The sequence below is a fragment of the Argiope bruennichi genome, chromosome 11 (assembly GCF_947563725.1).
Source record: "Argiope bruennichi chromosome 11, qqArgBrue1.1, whole genome shotgun sequence".
Taxonomy (NCBI): domain Eukaryota; kingdom Metazoa; phylum Arthropoda; class Arachnida; order Araneae; family Araneidae; genus Argiope; species Argiope bruennichi.
Window position 1 is genome coordinate 62,955,210 of NC_079161.1, and position 19,970 is coordinate 62,975,179.

Below are 19,970 nucleotides of genomic sequence, written 5' to 3' on the forward strand. Positions count from 1 at the left end.
CCTTGCTAGTAGATTTCGTTCTAATATTCTAGAATATATCATCTATTTCAAATAGGCCTTGTATTTTGAATGTCCATATCTTTAAAAGAAATATTTGAAAAAGAAGCATGCATTACATTAAACATTACATCTACATTATAATTAGAAATGTGATTTCTATACAAATAGAAAGAATAATATCACAATCTTTTCAAATGACTTATAAACTATGGCATCTCGCTAAGGCGAAAGTTCAATCCATATTCCTTTTACTTCCAGTTAAATTTAAGCAAACTCACCATACGGTGCTTTAGTTTGTCATAAAAAAAGACATAGTAATAAAGTAATTTCATTAAAATGCAAAATAACCATTTGTATTTAGCAAAACTATATTAAAATAAAAATCGTTTGCCTGCAGGCGATTTTCAAAACATCTGCCTGTTCATGAAAGCTTGAGTCTATATTACTTAGCTAAATGCACGAAGTTTTAAAGAGTGAGACGTAAAACGGAGTATGTTTAATGTTAGTCTCGAATGGGCCATTATAAGATTTTATAAATAATGCATGAAGTTGCATTAGTTAAGAACTGCAGTCTGTCTGTCCCGAGTTCTATCCCCAAAAGAAAATTTGCTTAATGATGGTCGTTATAGCAAAAGATATCATCCCATTTCAATTAGGGATGAAATGGAATGAATGCTATTTCTTTTGTCTCTAAGTATGTCATTGTTATATTAATTTTATTTCACATTTTTGGAATATTTCTGGTGAACGGAAATTAGTAGAATCGATTGCTATTATGGCAATTTCTTTTTCATCAGAAAAAAATATTAAGAAAATTCGAATCTTTTTTTTACAAAACACCTAAAAAATTATAATGTTTAGATTTCATTCGTCTACGTTTATTTTATTTTTAAAATTTTGTACTTAATAATATTGGAATAAAAATCTGCGCATAAATAAAATATAATAAAGCTCAATATGTGTTTGTGTGTTGGCGCTCCACAGGCCAAACCGTTTGACCTACAGCTGTCAGACTTTGCATATGTATACCTTGGAGTAGGAAATGATTACTTCGGAGCCATTTTTTTTTAAATTTTTAATTAAAATTTTAATTAATTAAAAACTAAGCGAAATTTTGGCATCTTTCCGCTATAACTGTTGAAACTGTTACAGCCCCAAATTGGTTTTTAAATCAAAATAAAATTCAAAAAATAATCTTTTAAATAATACTAATTTTTTTAAACAAAATAATAAATTTCAATTTTTAATTAATTTTTAAAAAATAATTTAATCATGTTTTTCAACAATTTATTTCGTACAAAATAAAAAAAAAAAAATTCAGCTTCATGAACAAGCTAATGGGAAGAAAAAAAATTATTAATGCTTTGCCATCATATTGATAAAAGCTCAAATTAAAAAATAAGTTAACTATTATTCCAAATTAAACAAATAAAAATGTAATTTTCAGCACGTGTGTGTATGAAATGAAATAAAATAAATATGACACATGATATATTTTAAAAAGCAAATGCAAGAAAGCGTGTTCTATGATCTTTTACAATACCTATATACCTTAATTAAATGTAAAGGTTTTATTTAAGGCACATATGGTTTAACATGTATATCTATTCTAATTGGAGCCCAACAGCTAATTTGTAAATCTTTAGTAAAAGACATACATCTGCTAACAAATGATCTAAATGAAATAAATGTAAATGTCCCTAAATGCTGAGAAATTATGAAAAATTAAATTCTTTACATAAATTCTCTACTCTGTGAATGATATATAACAAAATAATCTTCAGACGCTAATATTTTAAATGAAAAGAATTGTTCTCCAATCAACTAAATCAATCACTAAATCTGATCAATTTATTAAAATTTCAGTGTCACTTTTCGATAAAAACAGGCAATTTTAGATCACTTCATCGATTGTCTCAAAGAAGGCAATCATCTCCCTGAGTTTCTCAAGAGATTACGAAAATGTCGATTTTTCTAATATTGTAGTATTCAAAACTTGATAAATCCGTCAGATTTGAACGAAGTTAGATACAAACGTTTATTTATTTGTTTAAAAGTTGAAAGAATAATTTGCAGAACGTGATTCCCTAGGACCAAAGGACTATTTAAAACTTCATAATTTTTTAATACTTATTTAGGAACCGAAAAAAAAAATATTATTATTGACATCATTTATATCCTCTTAAAAATAAAACTGAAAACTTAACTTTTCATTGAATCCGCGAATTTTTTGTTGATTAATTCTTTAAGATAATATAAATTATGAAAAATATTCTATAGTGCGCATAAGACTTCAATGCCGAACGACTCTACTTTCAGTTCTCGTATTTTTTTTTAACTAAAAGACATGAAGTGGATTCACTAAAAAACAATTTTTTTTTTATTAATTGCAGTTTCATCATTTCCACTTTAATTTAAAATTGAATTTCACGGGTGCTAATAGAAAATTAGAGAGAGATGCACTGTACAATGATCAAAACGTCTTAAGGTCTACGTAATAGTATAAGTGAATTATATGACTATCAAAATTTGAAGCTTAAAAATATTTTTCTGAAAAACCTATTGTGTGAACAAGTTACATAATATAATTATTGAACATTTTAGTGAGCATAAATACTGGCGAACCGGTTGGTCGCCAAAGGCGGCTAGTATTTAATACGTTCGCTGCTACACCTAATCATTCTAATTAGATTATCCATTATCTACTATCTCTTAACTGTAGTAGGGAAGGCTATCTAATCAGATAATAGATGCGAATTAATTAGATGGAAAGTGTTCATCGCAGGCGATTTTCACTACAATCAGTATGTGAATAGCGCCGTAATGCACGTAGGTAAAATTAATTGAAGTAATGAAAAGTATAAGTGTTGTTGAAAAATATATTTCGAATTGATTTTAATTCATAAAAATTACATAAATTTATTGAAAACATAATTTTTTTGTGTTATAATACCCTTTGAATCTCTTGTAGCATTATTTAAAATTGTGATTCATTTATAATTAAAACTATAATTAAAATGTAGAAAAAAAGACTTTTAAAATGAATTTTACTGTGAAAGAAATAAATTACATATCAATTGCTAACTCTTCAGTTCATAAATTATTACCCTGTAGAACATTTTGAACTATTTTTCCATGTTGGTCAGAATTTGCAGGTATTATTTCAGTCGTTACATATTATCATACACAAGCCAGTTTCATATAAACTAGAGGAATACGAAAAGTTTGACTCTATCTCTACTAATAATAAAGATGAAAGTGCGTGCCTTTGTATACGTTAGCGCACTGCAGGCCAGACCTTTTAACTTACAATTGCCAACTTGGTACATGTATACCTTGATAATGAGGAATGTGCACTTCAGACCGGTTTCTTTTTTTTATTTAATCAAAATTTTATTTAATTAAAAATTAAGCTAAATTTTGGCATTTTCCCGCTATTACTTTCGAAAATATTATCGCAAAAAAGTAAGTTTTACTGTAATAATGTAAGTTCAAATTTTTTTTTTAAAAAATCTTACTCATGATACCAATTTAATAGATCTTGCAAATTTCTAATAATGATTTACATTTTTTAATCAGTTCTCTGATCGCGTAAATGTTTTCATTGTTGAAAGCTAAGGAATAAGGATTTTGTTTAATGTCTGTTTACAGGGCGTATAAAAAATGAAATTACAATATCTCAATATTCAGAAGATAAGTGAAACGGATATTTACGGATTTAACAAAGGACTGTGTATTTATAAGTGAAACGGTTTTTAAAGACGCCAAGATGTCATGGAACTGATTTTCATTAAAAATATTCAAGTACACATTAAATACAGCAAATCTAAGACATAATTAAAATAACATGACTTCCATGTCCAATAATTTGGCGGAATCATAAACTTGAAGTTATTACACAATTTAAGGAAAATTAAATATAACTAATATTTCCAGTGAATTTAGCTGATCTCCAAAGGCGAATAGTTCATATAAAAATGAAAAGTTCACTCTATTGTGATTTGAACGAGTGAGATATGAAAAATCTTGTCTTATAAAAACGCGAGATTTTTGAATACTCTATCGACCTCTCAAAGAAGATCTGCCAATCACCGCTCAGAGTTTCTTCAAAGCTGATTCGCCTCAGATTATGAAAATGTTGTTTATTTTAAAACTGTAATATTTAAAACTTCATAGTTTGTTCAGATTTGATAGCGGAAGGTATAAAGAAACTTATTTATTTATTTATTTAAAAGTAAGACTGTCAAGAATATTTCGCAGAATATGACAACTTAGGACCAAAGGACCATATAAAATATAGAATTCACAATTGTTTCAGTACATTTATGGACTGAAAAAAAATTATTATTTACGTTCATTTAAATCCTTTTCAAAGTGTAACTAAGAGCAGAATCGTGTGATGAATTGGAAAAAATTTTACTGAATTATTCTTTGTAATATTGATTAAATTAAAGAAAATTTTTCTATACTGCACAAATGATTTCAATCCCAAATGATTCTGTTTTCTGAACTCAAATTAAAATAAATAACATCCTTGGTTTCAGCAAAAAAAAATGTTTTTGAATTAATTGAAATTTAATCAGTTCCACTTTACTTTGAAATTCAAATTTTATGGTAGTTGATTCAAAATAAGTGAAATGCATAGTACAATGAACAAAACGGCGTAAGGTTTCTATAATAGTATAAGTTATTTAACAATTAAAATTTGAAACTTCAAAATGTTTTGCTTGAAAAACTATTAAGAGAACAAGTTACATAAAATATTTAATTAAAAATTTTAGCGAGCATTTATTTTGGCAAACCAGCTGGTCGCCAGAGGCGGCTAGTGAAAGCGTAAAGAATACCCACAGAGAACAAACTTTTAGAACAATGGCATTAGTCTAACTAGAAACAGGTGCTTCAAATCTGTTTGCATTGATTTTATCCTTCAGGAATATTAAGTTTTGGAATTTAGCTTAGACCCCATATTTCATCTCCGAACTAACCTCAGTGGGTCATATTTCTTACCCTCAAAATCTATAATGACCCTTAATGTCATAAAACAAAGTTTTCCCATTTGTAGATGGGAAAAATTCCCGGATGATCACATATATGAGATTTTTATCGATACTCCATCTAAAAATAACATCATCGTATCGAATATGCATCGATAATCAAACCCACCAAGTAGAGTTGACCTCTGCCTTCGGATCGATGACTGCTATCTACACTAATATCGATTGCTTCCTTGTCTTTTATCTTATCATCGGATCATTTGCATGTTTTATAGCAGCTCCCCTCGCTTTGATAGGATCCAAATTATCTGAATATTCTGTTTGGAAAGTACAAAGTTAACACGAAAAACAAATTAATAGAACAGAAAATTAATTTCAAATGATTTCATGAAGTCATAAAATGAAATGGAGCTCCCAATACTGGCAGAAAACTGAAATATTTACATTGTCATAAATTTTGAAGGAAGTAAATGAAGGATTATGTTTTAAACATTAAATGTTTTTTTTATCCAGCTTATTATAACATCTGTTGCAGATTTTTATCGGTCTTGTAGCAGATGTTTTTTCGCTGCTCAAGTTGTTAGACATCAAAATATTCATCCTAAAATGTGTTTTTCTTATGATTTAAAAGAAAAATTCTTTTTATTAAAACGTGTTTGAGTTTTTCAACATAAAAATTTTTTTAATAAAAAAAAATTATAATTTTCAAAAGTGTGTATTTGTTTTCTAAAAATATTAATTTACTTTGCTAGCTCAATTTTTTTTCTTCTAACAGTTAACTTATTTTTTCAAATAGCTGCAATTTTTACCACAAATTGTAAAGTATTATTAATTCTATTAATATAAAGTATTATTTTGTTAAATGCAAAATACTATTTTTTTATTTCAAATTGATCACAAACTCGAGTTTTTTTCTGAACCTTGTATTTTCTATTAGTATAAATTAAAAATGGACATAATTTGAATTTCTTTTGATTAATTCAATGCAAAAGCTAAAAACTGTTATTTTCTTATTTCTAAATTATATCAGTTAGAAAAATATTCCCCTAAGTTGAATCCATCTTGTTTCTTTATTTATAATTTACGCATGCAAAGCAACATGAATTGCGAGCAAATTCAATAAAAACTATATAAAAAAATCCTCGTGTTTAAAAAGATTTATACATGTTAGATTTGAACGACACTCATTTAAAGATTTTTTTTTTACAATTCAAGTATTTAAATTATATTTCTATCAAAATTATTTGCTTCGTTCATAATATCGTAATTTTTAAAATTATGAAGTTTATAGAAAATGTATGCTTATTTTCACTTCTAAAAAGCAATTATTTGTTGTACATTTATTTATTATGTATTATACATGTAATGTATAATAATTTATATTTTAAAAATAAATCTTTATTGCCAAGTTGGTATTAAAAATTGTTGCTGTTTCTTGTTGAATTTATTTTTAATTCAGATTTTCTTAATCCGAAATTCTAAGTAAATTTAATATTTAGTGCTTGCAAAATTCTAATGTATAATAGAATACAAATGTTAATTATTATTCATAAAAGAGAATTAAAAAATATCAATAAAAGAATTGATATTTTAAGCTTAATATCGTTCATTTTCAAATATATATCGATGTGCAAACGATTTGCATAAATAAACTAATAATCAATTTTTAATGAACTCATAATTATTCGACGAGTATTTCACTTCATTGCAGATTCGTTGTGATGTTACAATAATAACATAGAATTATTTATTTAAAATATTTTATATGACAAAATGGAAATAAAAATAAAAAAGATGATTTTAATTTTCTAAATAATAACTGTACTAAAGAAGCTCTGCATAAGTGTGCAATTTCATTTTTTTGATGAAGAAATAATCAAGCATTCTTCATAAATTGATACTTAATTTAAAAAGAAAACCCTCGGAATTACACTTTTATTAAAATAACCTTTGATAATTACCTCATTTAGATTAGAATACTTTAAATAATGCATCAACTTTATTTCTAAATTAATTTAACGTACAAAATCGTTTGCAAAGAAAAAAAAACGAAAATGATTTTATTGAATTCTCAAATCAAAACATTTAAGATTCAAGGGAAAAAAACAATTGTTGACGGAAAAGAGTGATTTTTATTTATTTAATCTTATAAATAAATGTATCAGGTTTGATCGAAGAAAAACGATATTATCGATTTTATAATAATCATTTTTCGAAAAGAACATCAAAACAGAAAGCTTAAGTGAATAACTAGTTCCTTAAAAGAAAACGTAATATTCCATATCTAATTATTTTTGAAAGAAAGCTGTTTCAAAGAACTCGTTACCAATAGAAATGAAATAGTGCTTCTAATTTAATAAAAGAAATGTACATAGCAATTCACTTCATATCCTTAATGTCCACTTACTCATTTTCCTCATTTTCAGTAAATGACTCCATAAGCATTGCAGTCGTCTTCTACAAGAATTTTTCTGCATTTTTGCCAGAACGATTCCTTGCACAGTACGGGTAAGTATAAAAATTGTTTTCCCGGCTTTTATCATAATTAGGTGTTTTAGCTGAATTATAAAACTTAATTTACTCGAGCTAAGTATTATTTTTTTTATTCCAGAAATTGGGTTCTGTTATGAAATAAGATAGCTGGGAGAAAAGTTTTATATTCGGTCGTTGGCAGCAACCAATTGCAGAAATTTTTTTAATGTTCCTAATGTTTATACCGAGAATTCGAGTATTTATATTTAATATTATGCCGGGGTTAACATTCGGCCAGTTATAAGCCGACAAGTAGGCAACGCATGCGTAGAAAGGGACTAATTTATGTTTGCCACAATTTCAAAAGATAGATTCAGATGTACCATGCTTCGCTATAAATTATCGCTTTGGAGTCCCTGAATTTTTCTTTTTCACTACGTATCGTATTAAAGTATGGGTATTTACACACACACAAACACACACACACACACACACAAAGCATATTAAATAAAAGGTCAACATACCTAAATTAGGAAAACTTTAGAAAAGAAATGGCAAATAAAATTTTTTTTAAAGTATAACCTCGCATCAGAAAGAACAAAGAGCAAAAAATGACTGAATTAATCTACGATAAGTGATAAATTTTTTCAAGCCAAAAAAAAAGCGCCAAATTCTACAAATGCAGGCGCAGTAAGAAGAAATACAATACAGCGGCTTGTAGTTTAGCTACAACAGCATTAGACCGAACAGCATTTTTCAGCCTTTCTACGCATGCGCTGCCTAATTGCCGTCTTATAACTGGCCGAGTGTAAACCTGGCATTAGAATAAAGAAAGAAACAAATATTTCTTAAACTATCTTTCATTTATATTTAATTAATTATAATTCACTGTATAGAATTTTTAAATGCTATTTTACAGCAATAAAAGTAAAAAATAAAAATGTTTACAAAAATTATATTTAAATTAGAATATTAAAACGTAGAATGCATTGTATTAATCAAAGCTATTTAGTTTATTTTTACAAACACTATGTAATATTCATTTCTGGAATTTACTACAAGATAGCGCATCTATTATGAGAACAAAAATTAATTGAAATTAGATGTTTATTTGATAATAAATTTTTAAAATTTAAATACTGTATAGCCAATGAAAAAATACAGATGTACAGGAATTCAAAACTTTTCATAATCAAGAAAATATTAAGGAATCAATTCCAAAAATTAGAGAGAACTGTTGCCAAATTCTACCATTGCATTCATGAAATATACATAACTGGGAAAAAAATTAAACTCAATAAGAAAATGTAAAAATACGAATGTTTACATCGAATTTTGGTCCATTCGAATTTGGTCCAAGAATACTAGCCAGAAATATATTAATTGAATAAAAGTCTGGATATTAAAAAAAATAATAATAATTTTCTTCTATTTACAGAGAGTCATCTGATACATTGTATATATCTAATATAATGCAATGTTTTCAGAGATATTTATTGCTATACAGTATAAACAATAATTGAACAGTTAACATATTGGAATATACAATACAATGTTTTCAGAGATATTTATTGCTATACAATATAAGCATGAAATGAACATTTAATAAAGTAGCAATATTTTATAAACTAGTTATTTTCGTTTAAAAAAAATTTATATGTAAATTATTCTCATTACGATATGTCAAGACTATCATTTTCTCATCTGTAACTTATTGTATGGCATCACTACTGCATCTCTTTGTCTGGAATATAATAAGTGATTCATCTCGTTGGAATCAGCATTTGTTAACCAAATGTAAAGATCCTACTTGTTTCAGATTTTTGCCAATAAATATCAGACACTAGACTTATAGGTTTAGTGTCTGTGTCATTGATAATTGAGGAACATATTCCTATATCTATCCTATTTCATATCATATATTACCTATCCTATATCAGTTTAAATAATCGGAAAGACTATAGTAGTAAGAGCAACAAATATTAAATTTGTGGATTTTCATTATATTTTGAATAAAATTCATTCGCATGAAGTCTTACATGCCCACGTGCAAGTGAAAAAAGTTATTATGAAACGTAAAGCTCTAAAAGAATAAGATTTAATACACAGAATTATGTTGTACCGCACCGTTCTGGTATCGTATAGACGTTGGTGAACTTGTGCTATTTGGGTATTGTGTATAAACATATGAGTTTTGCAATCTAAGTTGTTTTCAAACATATTCACAATTTAAATCTATTAACATTATATATTATACGATATATCCCCAATATTATTAGATATTTGGAATGCTGTATCATATCCTGCCGGTATCGTATAGATGTTAGTAAGCATGTTGCACTACTTGGGTATTGTGTATAAGCATATGATTTTTGCAATCTAAGTTGTATTCAAACAGATTTTCAACATTATTAACACAATATATTACACGATATTTCCCCAATATTATTCGATATTCGAAATGCTGTATCACATCGTATGGATGATGGGCAACCTGTTGTGCTACTTAGGTATTGTGTTTAAGCAAAAGAATTTTGCAATCTAATTTATTTCCAAACAGTTTCATTAAACTGAGCTCGTTACGTTGTGAATTATATAGTTAGATTATGGCTTCAGTGTTGAAAGCTGTCTTTTTTCTTCTGTTCTTTCTTTTCCCACCAATTCAGATATGGGTATGGCTCTATTTTGCACAGAGGCCTGGACATGGAATACCAGCTCCACTCTAGAATCGTTGCTGTGGCCGTGCAGACTGGACAGAGGATAGTTGGAGCGCGATCGTCTCGACTTAAAGTTAAAGCTCGTCTGGCTCATCTCAACCACACTGTGGTCAGTATTCTGATGAATATTTTTTATAACATGTCGCATTTGTACATTTTAAATAATGTTCGATTTTTTTAAAGCTTTATACAAAATGTTTATATATATATAGTTGGTATAATATACAATAATTGCCATTTGTAGTTTCAAAGTACATAGGAATGTAAACTTATTTTCTATAAAAGAAATTGTTTTTTGTCATATCATCTTTTATACAAAATTTATTTACATACTTGGTATTAATTATAAGTAAATGTTAAGGTTTGCAACTGGAACATGACATATGCTTGAACTTAATCAACATAAAGTCCAACAATTATGTCAAAATATTATGTTATCAATATTAATTATAATGAAGAAGTCAGAACATTCTAAAAATAAATCTTAGAAATGCATTATTATTATTTTTTGGGAAATTTATATGCATACATATTAATTATAAGTTAATACAAGATAAGTTTGCAACTTGTAGGTGACATATTCTTGAAATTAATCAAAAATCTCAAGGATTATGCCAAATATACTATGTTATTAATATTAAATATAATGAGAAAAGCAGAACGTTCAAAAAAATAAATCATAAAAATGTATTATTATTATCTTTTTGGAAAATTTATTTGCATACATATTAATTATAAGTAAATACAGGATAAGTTTGAAAATTGAAGCGTGACATATTCTTGAAATTAATCATCATAAGTCCCAATAATTATTTCAAATATGTTATGTTATCAATATTAAATACAATGAGAAAGTCAGAACATTAAAAAAATTATAAAAATGCATTATTATTAGTTATTTACTACAAAAAATAGTGCATTTATATTTTTTTATGATTTAAAATATTTATTTACAATGAGATAATATAAGCTAAAAATGTTTTATTCCTTAATTATAAACACTCCATTTAAGATGCTTACTTTCAATCTGAATTTTTCAAAAAAATATTACATAATCTTCATATTCTTGAATTTTTTGCTTAAAATAGAGTAAAAGAATGTATATAAATAATATATTAGTTAAAAGTGTTTTGAAAATTGGAAGCCATATGATTTTTTTCCAGCTAAAAGTAGATAAAAAGAAAAAAGTTTCTAGTTTAAAAGTTTATCAAAAAGTTTGCTTAAAATCTTGAGATAATTTAAGAAGTATACTAGCTAGTTCTTGATGTAAGAAATAAACTGTAATTCTATCCAGTCACTTTAATTAAATTCTCTTTTTGTTCCCACTATCAAATAATTATAATATAAAATAATCAAATAATTATAATATAAAATAATCAAATAATCTAATATAAAATAATTGTAAAATATTTTTAAATAAGCAATTATCTTTTTTGCATCTTAAGAACTGCAGAACCTATTGAGAAATTATTGTAGCATACGTGAAATAAAAATATAGATTAGATCTTAATTTATGAGATTTCCCAAAAGAAGGTTTTATCAAAAATAGTATGTTGAGAAAAAAAGTATTTAAAAGTGTAAAATAGCATTAAAAGGTAAATTTTAAAACTAAAATTAATTTTGATTAAAAAAATTTTCGATATCTCTACCAAAATCCAACGTTCCAATCCAGTCGCCCATTTTAATTAGATTATACTTTAATGGTGGTATATACATATATTTTTGTTCTAGGGGCAAAATTTTAAAGAAATATAAACTTCTCATCTAAGTAAATAACAATAAATATGCTTTTACAGTTTTGCTTTTGGAAAGGTAAACTTTTTCTGATTTATCATGAATCTTTTTTTAAATGTTTCTCCGGTACATTAATATCGAATTCTATTGCCTATTGCGTAAACAAATACGATAGCTGCCTTTGTTACAAGCTTTCGACAAAATGACAGTACGTATGCGAATGAAATATTTAAAGAAAGTGACAAAAAATTGAAAAAAAATCAATATAACTTGCTTACTTTAAATTCTTCTGATATTCTGAAATTTCAACATAATTTCCTGTTCTATAATCAGATAAAAACAAATTGATGGATGCCTTCACAAATTGAAATTCATACCAATAGACAAAAAAGTCACTAGATGATTGAAAAAATGAAATAACTTATAAAAAATAATAATAATCTTATTTATTAAAAAAAACAGCTTTTTTCATTGCAAAACAATTGTAGTTTCTCAAAAAGAATTCTTATTTGAAACGCAATTTTATCGGAATTTATTTACATTTTTCAATAATCGTTTGCATTTTGATGGACAAAAAACAATAATTTCTTTTTTAAAGTTGAGATGTAAAAGAAAAATGATTCACAGATGCAACAAAAAAAAGAATGAAATATTTATCAATACGAAACAGTAAATAATACTGTTAGAAGTAATATTATAGAAGTTACATTGTGTGCATACATATTCTCGTATAGAAGTAATATCAATATATTTAAATAAACTCCACATATTGGTTTACTCTATAAATGATTTAAAAGTTAACATTTGCTTAAAAATACGTTTTAGATTTCAAAAAATATTATTTTTTTCTGGTGCAAGGAAACTTTCTCATTTTCTTCAGTGTATCTAGTGAATATGAAATATTTTTCTTCCCAAAAATAATTTCAATTCAATACAACAAAGAATTTTGAAAAATTTCTTTGATGTAAATAAATTTATTAACAAACAGAATAAAATACTGGCATTTTTTCAAACATATTTTCTATTAGTAAATAAAAATATCCAAAATAAATATGATAATAGGATGGGATTATTTTTCTTTCAAAAAACCCAATTTTGGAATTTGAACATATCCATTCACGATGAATTTTTAGAAACTATAACCAATATGTAGCGTAGTTCATAAGTTAATGTGAACACTTGGAAATGGAAGTGTCTACTATGAAAAGGTTATTTGTTATTTTCATTTAAATGTTAACTATCCATTTAATTCAAATGTTTATTCAGAATAACCTAAAAGTGTTGCATTTTCATTTTTGTTCATATTGAACATTTAATTTCTGATGCAAATATATGAAAATCTTTAAAAAATATAGAAAGGAATTAATATAATTAAATTCTCGCAATAATTTTGTTTTCGTTCTGGTATTATAATATTATCAGGTAAAAATAATGAATATATCGTCTAGTGTTAGAAATAAGTTTTACATTTAATAACGATATCAAAATCAATGAAGACAGAAAAAAATACAATAGATTAAGTGAATAATTAATTTTAAAACAAAACCAAATGCTTCCATTATAGAAAGAATAAAAATAAATTAGTAATGAATGGGAAAACTAAAACTGAACTTACTTTGGAATAGCCAAGCATCGAAAATCCACGTGATCCCTTTGTAACTGGTAACAATCACGTGATCATATTGAGATCACATGACTCATACGTAATTAGCTATTGTCCTAATGTATTCTGTAATTAATATTTAATCCTTTTCAGTTACAAGATATCAACTTCAATGATTCTTGAAGCTGGCTATGTTTTTTATTATTATTATTTTAGCGTAGAATCAGTATACACAGAGAAAGTATTGTAATCGCTAAGATATCCGATCTTTATATTTTGAGGAAACCCCACATTTCAAACTTCCCGACAAACACAATTTTGGAATTGTGTCTGTCTGTCTGTCTGTTTGTTTGTTTGTGAAAACAATAATCCAAAAAATGTTTTTACCTAGTCCATTAAATTTTGATATGTAGTATTTACGACTAACTTTTAAAGTTCTATCAAATTTTGAACGAATTCCATTCGCAGAAACTTTTTCCTGTCTAACTGAAATGAAGTGAACATGATAATTACGAAGTGTAAATAGCTAGATAGATAAATTTTAGTGCATAGACACAACATCTAGATTCTTTGCAAATTTTGAACCAAATCTTTCAAACACTTATTTGTCTGTACTTTGTCTGTACTGCATATGAACGAAATAAAAACCCAAAGACTTAACTGAGTCATATAGTATGTGGTATTCATATAGTACATAATAAATTATTATCACTACGTAATGAAATTGGCTAAATTAGTCTACTAAAATTTTATTTTTGTGTTTAATTTTGTTCAATCGGTTGATGAAAAAAAAGGTATTCTAAATGCAATCTTCATTTTCTTAATTATACTTTGAAACATCAAATGATCCTGAACGAAAAGCTGAAAAAAAATTTAAACACCTGTTGTCTTCATGGTCTTGTTTAAAGTCTAAACTTTTAATGTGGATGGGAAGTCATATCACTGACTTTCCAACCCCCCCCCCGAAAGTACACGGATAAAAATTAATGAATGCCCGGACCACCGCGACAGCAACACTGGCGGGAACTGTAGTTGAGTTCTAAGGGCCATCACCGGTCACGGTACAACACTTCCCTAAGGAAGTACATCCCTCATCGATGGGAGGAGTCAGTCCCCCATCTTTTCGTATACCCTTCAGGGTAGCGAGAAACAACAACCATGGTGGTTTCTCATCCTCATTTCGAGGTGCCCTCCAAAGGGAATGTGGATAGGAAGGAGGAAACACCTTAATTAGGGAAAGTCTCGGGAAAGTATCGGGGAGACTAGTGTAGCTATTTCTGTCCATTACACTATATTTATGTATAAACAAAAATTAGCATCCGTATTATTTCTATCTTGAATTATTTAAAGCAATATTCGATCTCTTTTGGAATTGACGGAATCAGGTAGCAAGTATGATACTGAACTGGCTGGCCCAAATAATTTTTACCTCTCTTTATATTTCTCCATACGTAAAAATTGTTATTATTATTAGTTAGTAATAATACGAATTTCATCACTGTCTGGCAATATATAAAAACTCAGCTCTTGATATGAAATCTGCAAATCACAAACATATCTTTGTCGTATGTTGGAGTTATATGCAATCACTAAATTGTGCAATATCGACAAGATTGATGTGACCGATCGTTTTCAGAATAACTATCTAGTTACGCCCCTGTATAATTCTTTGAGCAGGTAACATCTTAAGGTATGTAACTACGTTAAAAAGCCGATTTTTTGCGAAATTAGGAAATTTTTTATTTAGTATTCTTAATATTTCATGATGTTTCTCTATAAAACCGTTAGAATTTTGTTTCTGAAGTCTGTTTGTTTGTCGTTTTTGGGGGGGAGGTGGAGGGAGGGAAGTCACATTAATTTTTATACACGCATTTACATATGTTTTAATGTTATTTTGCATCTTTTGATGCTATTTTTTGAAATTCTACTCTTTGATAGAATTTTCTGATGGAAAACCACATAAATTAAATTCTAATGCATGCTTGTTTGCTTTTTCAAATTTGACATAATAATTTCTATATGTTCTACAGCTTCTGAAGTATAAAATAAGTAATCTATTTATTTAGAATTATATATTATAGTTTTTTCCAAACTTTATAAAGTAAAAAAAAACTTTAAAAAAATTTTCGAAAAAAATTTCGCTTTATATTTCAGTCGAACCCCAATATTTAAAGAAAAGATAAAAATACAGCTTATTTTTTTACTTTCAGAACTAGATAATATATTTCTTGACCTGTAAAATGATGAATGAAATGTTGTTTACCAAATGATTTGCTAAAACAACATTTTAAGCAAATCATTTGATAAACCTCTAAACTAGAAGATTTTTTCTTTGTATGTAAATCTTTTAAGCTAAAAATAGCTCTTTTCCCAATTTTTGGTAAACATTGCCACTTAAGTGGTATATTTTGATTTCACAAAAGTTTATTTTTCAATCTTTTTATATGTAAATATTCAAAAATATAACTAATTTCGAACGTTTTTCAAAAAATTCTTAGTCACATATCTTTACGGACTCCCAACTTCTTCCTTCAGCTCAAGGAAAACGTTAAGCTCAAAATAAACCTGTGCTGGTAAACATCACACTCTTACAGAGATTGTTGCAGTAAGTTAATTTTGCATTCAACAAGAAACCAAGATGTTTATACTCAGTAGATTTGAACCTGAGCTCTGCTTCATTGATAAATATACTCAAGGCCATAAAGGCCTAGTAATAAGATCACTCTCCCTCCCCCCTCCTTGCGAAAGATTCCAAATTCCCAACTTGGTACCACCAAAGGATGCTCTGATTGCATAAACTTGGTGGACTTTTTCTTTACCTTGAAGGTCAAACTCTCACTTGCCGATGTGGTACGAAAGTTTGAAGATAAGAAGAATTCTAAGCTAGCTCAGTTGTTGCTCTCTTTATCTGACCATAGTTTAAAATGAGCCCACTTCCAAAAAACCATCGTACCGTTTCAAAACGAGACATTAACTTTTAACGCTCCTCTGTCATCCAAAAACTAATTAGAAAATTTATAATCCTCTTCTGCTCGCATTCGCTGGTTGTATTCTTTAAAATATAACGCATTTATTTTAATTAGCAGGCGAAATTAGTTTCAATCTCAGCAAACGTCTTTCTGTATTGTTCAGTAAAAGTCTTTCTGTATTGTTCAGTAAAAGACTTTCTCTGTTGTTCTGTAAAATTTTTGTATCATTAAGCCTCATTTCTAATATAATTCTATGTCCCCATATCAGCGCCCATAAATAGATAAAAATTAATATGATTTAACTGAACTCGTTAACTCAGAAAAAAAAATTAAATGAATAATTTAGAAAACAGGCATAAAATGCCTACTTTCAACATTTGCAATAATGAATCAATTTATCAAGAATCTTAAAGTTCATCAGCTTAATAGTTTATAAGTAATGGTATATACCCTAACACAATTTTAAATTTAAAAAATGATTTATCATATTTGTTAGTTTTTTTAATTTTTATTTCACCTTCGAAATACAAAACAAATCTTCCTTTCTTCTCTTCCAGAACCGACAGATAATGTGGAATATATCCTGTGGATTGGCCGATTTTTCTCAGGGGTAAGTTCATCAAAAATATTATTGCATCATTTACGAAAGATACAATTATATTATATGATACTGACAATAGAATAAATGGAGAAATCTGTATTATTCCATAGATTATTAGAATTCACTTCTTCCAAGACAAAAACACTAGCAGCACTCCTTTAGAACTATTTCCTACGGTATTCTTCGTAGACTCCAAAGGATTTAGATAGAGCAGACACTTTTTTTCTTTTATAACAAAGGCAGCAGGGTCGTCACGTAAAGTACCCTATTTATTTTATGGCCCCAATTCGATTTAGCACAATAGCCCTCCTAGAACAATTGTTGTTGGAGAGAGCTTAGCACCCATGAGGCACGTTAAGCGATTATAACAACCAAACGATTTCTTTACAACCAAAAACTTCAACTTCACAAAAAAGGTGTTGCATTAAAATTTATAAATATACAACTTTTCTCACAAAATAAAAATGAAACTATCTGTTCATAAAATAGTGTGATAAAAATTTATTATGGAGATATCTGCTATAGGTTTTGAATGGAAGATCTCTAGTAATATACTAACCTAAATTTGCTATGGTATTTAATTTTAACTCAAAACATCGTTTGTGAAAGGTATTTTTAATTTTATTTCAATAGCAAGAATACAATTCATTATTTTTAGTTTTGAAGATAAATATTTATTTTAATTTTGAAATATAAAGTAAATATCGTCTGCTTATTCTCTTTGTAAACATATAGATCTGCAGCTGTTATTTGTTGATAATATAAATAGCTATGGCTATTCTGTGAAATTTGTACAATTTACGTTGGCTGTACGAATTAGAAAATCAGCCTTACATATTCCTCTTATAAAGAGGAGTTAGTAAGAAATTCTTTGATTCGCTGTTAATTTGTGCTTAACACGCAACACTTTATCTGAGTGTGTTTTAAAAACATGTAAAACTCTTTTGCAATGCATTGTCTCTTATTGAATTTAGAAGGCTTGACAACATCCGAAAGGCTTTTCATTACAGAATGATCATAATTTTTGTAAAAGTGACTAAAAAATTCGAGAAAAATTAGATGTATATTGCACGTATAGCAAGATTAGTGACGAACGCGCGTATTCATAGTTATGGCGTCACTTTTATCACCATGGAAACCGTCCAAGTACATTTTGTCTCATTTTCACCTACGCCATAAACATTGAAATGTTTGTCTTACCTTTAAAGAAATCATCAGATTAATTCCGGGTTTACACTCTGCCAGTTAAAAAACAGCCATTAGGTAGTGCATGTGTAGAAAGGGACTGATTTATGTTTGACATACTTTCATAAGATAGATTCAGGCATTCCATTCTTGGCTATAAATTGCCGTTTGGGCGCCTCCCTGAATTTTTCTATTTCACCGCGTATCGTATTAAAATGATGGATAAATAAAAAAAAAAAGGTCAACATACCTAAATTTGGAAATCTGTATAAAAATAATGGCACATAAAATGAAAACAATGCAATTAAAATTACAAATACAATACAAAAAGCAAAAAATATTGGAATTAATCTATGATAATTAATCAATTTTTTTCACACCAAAAAAAATCACCAAATTCTACAAACACATGCACAGTAAGGAAAAAATACAATACAGCGGCATTTTTTTGTCCCATCGGAACAAGTATTTACCATCGACCGAACAGTATTTTTCAGCTTTTCTACGCATGCGCTGTCTACTGGCCATCTTATAACTGGCCGAGTGTAAACCGACCTTAAGCATATATGATGATACAGGAACAATGAGAAGTCTGTTCTGTTCTATAGTACAGCTAGGAAATGTTTTAAATCCTCAAAGGTAAGAGATAATCATTTGCTCTAAAGAAAATAAATAACAACACACCACCGTTAATGAGGAAAAATCATCAAACCAAGTAAAAAGGTCTATTAAAAAGGTTTAACATTTCATTAGATAACACTCTTACATTACTCAAAAATAATTGTACATCGTACACGTTTGCGAGTTGTGAATTTCGAGACTGATCATTATCATCTTCCAAACATCAATGTAACAAATTCATCATTCATTCAAATTTTCATAACTCAATCCTATTTAAGTGCAAAAAAGTGAAACTTTTTTTTATTTAAAATATTAGCGTCTCAAGAATATTTTATTAAATATGGCTCATATAATAGAGGATTTGTATAAAAATTTAAAATTCGTAACTCATCAGAGCATTTATTGACCCAATTTACATAAAACATAATTATTTACTTCATTTAGACCTTAGACATACATCAGCAGATGTATATCTATGATTAAAGTTTTACAATTCAACTGTTGGCCTCCTGATCAGAGTAGATATCCTTTACATATTAAATCATATTTGTCTTAATTAAAACGGAATTATTGAAATAATAATAGTAGAGATATTGTAAAAGATCATAGAAGCCTTTTTCTAGCATTTTTTTTTTTTTTTTTTAGAAAATATCATATTTTAAATTTATTTCTTTTCATACAGACACATGCTGAAAATTGCACTTTCTTAGATTTAATTTCCAGTAACAGTTAACTTATTTTGTAATGTGAGATTTTATCGTATGATGGTAACACGCTGATAAAAACTAAATTTTTTCCATGCACGCATGGAGTGCTCGTGCAAATTAAATTTTATTATCATATGAGAACATGGTGTAGTTTTAGTTTGAGGTTTTGAAGCCTCCAAACGCAAGGGCAGAAAACTGGCGATTTATCTCTTTTTGAGGCATCGTTTTTTCGGTTTTAGGGTTATTAGAAAATGATAAAGCCAACAAAAAGTTACAACTTAGCACAAATGTCCGTCATGTACCTGATTCTTCTCTCTGGTCGATAAAAGGCAAGGTCGTAAGAAGTAATCACCAGAAGAAGTACAGA

General features: G+C 27.7%; 1 protein-coding gene across 1 annotated transcript in view; it reads left to right on the plus strand.

Annotated features, from left to right (window-relative positions):
• The window catches only part of LOC129956574 (uncharacterized), a 634,064-nt gene that overhangs the window by 534,891 nt on the left and 79,203 nt on the right, over positions 1 to 19,970 (plus strand). Inside the window, exons 15-17 of the mRNA XM_056068502.1 lie at positions 7,421 to 7,502; positions 10,133 to 10,292; positions 17,047 to 17,099. Coding sequence (XP_055924477.1) covers positions 7,421 to 7,502; positions 10,133 to 10,292; positions 17,047 to 17,099 — 295 coding nt within the window. The remainder of the gene's footprint in view (positions 1 to 7,420; positions 7,503 to 10,132; positions 10,293 to 17,046; positions 17,100 to 19,970) is intronic.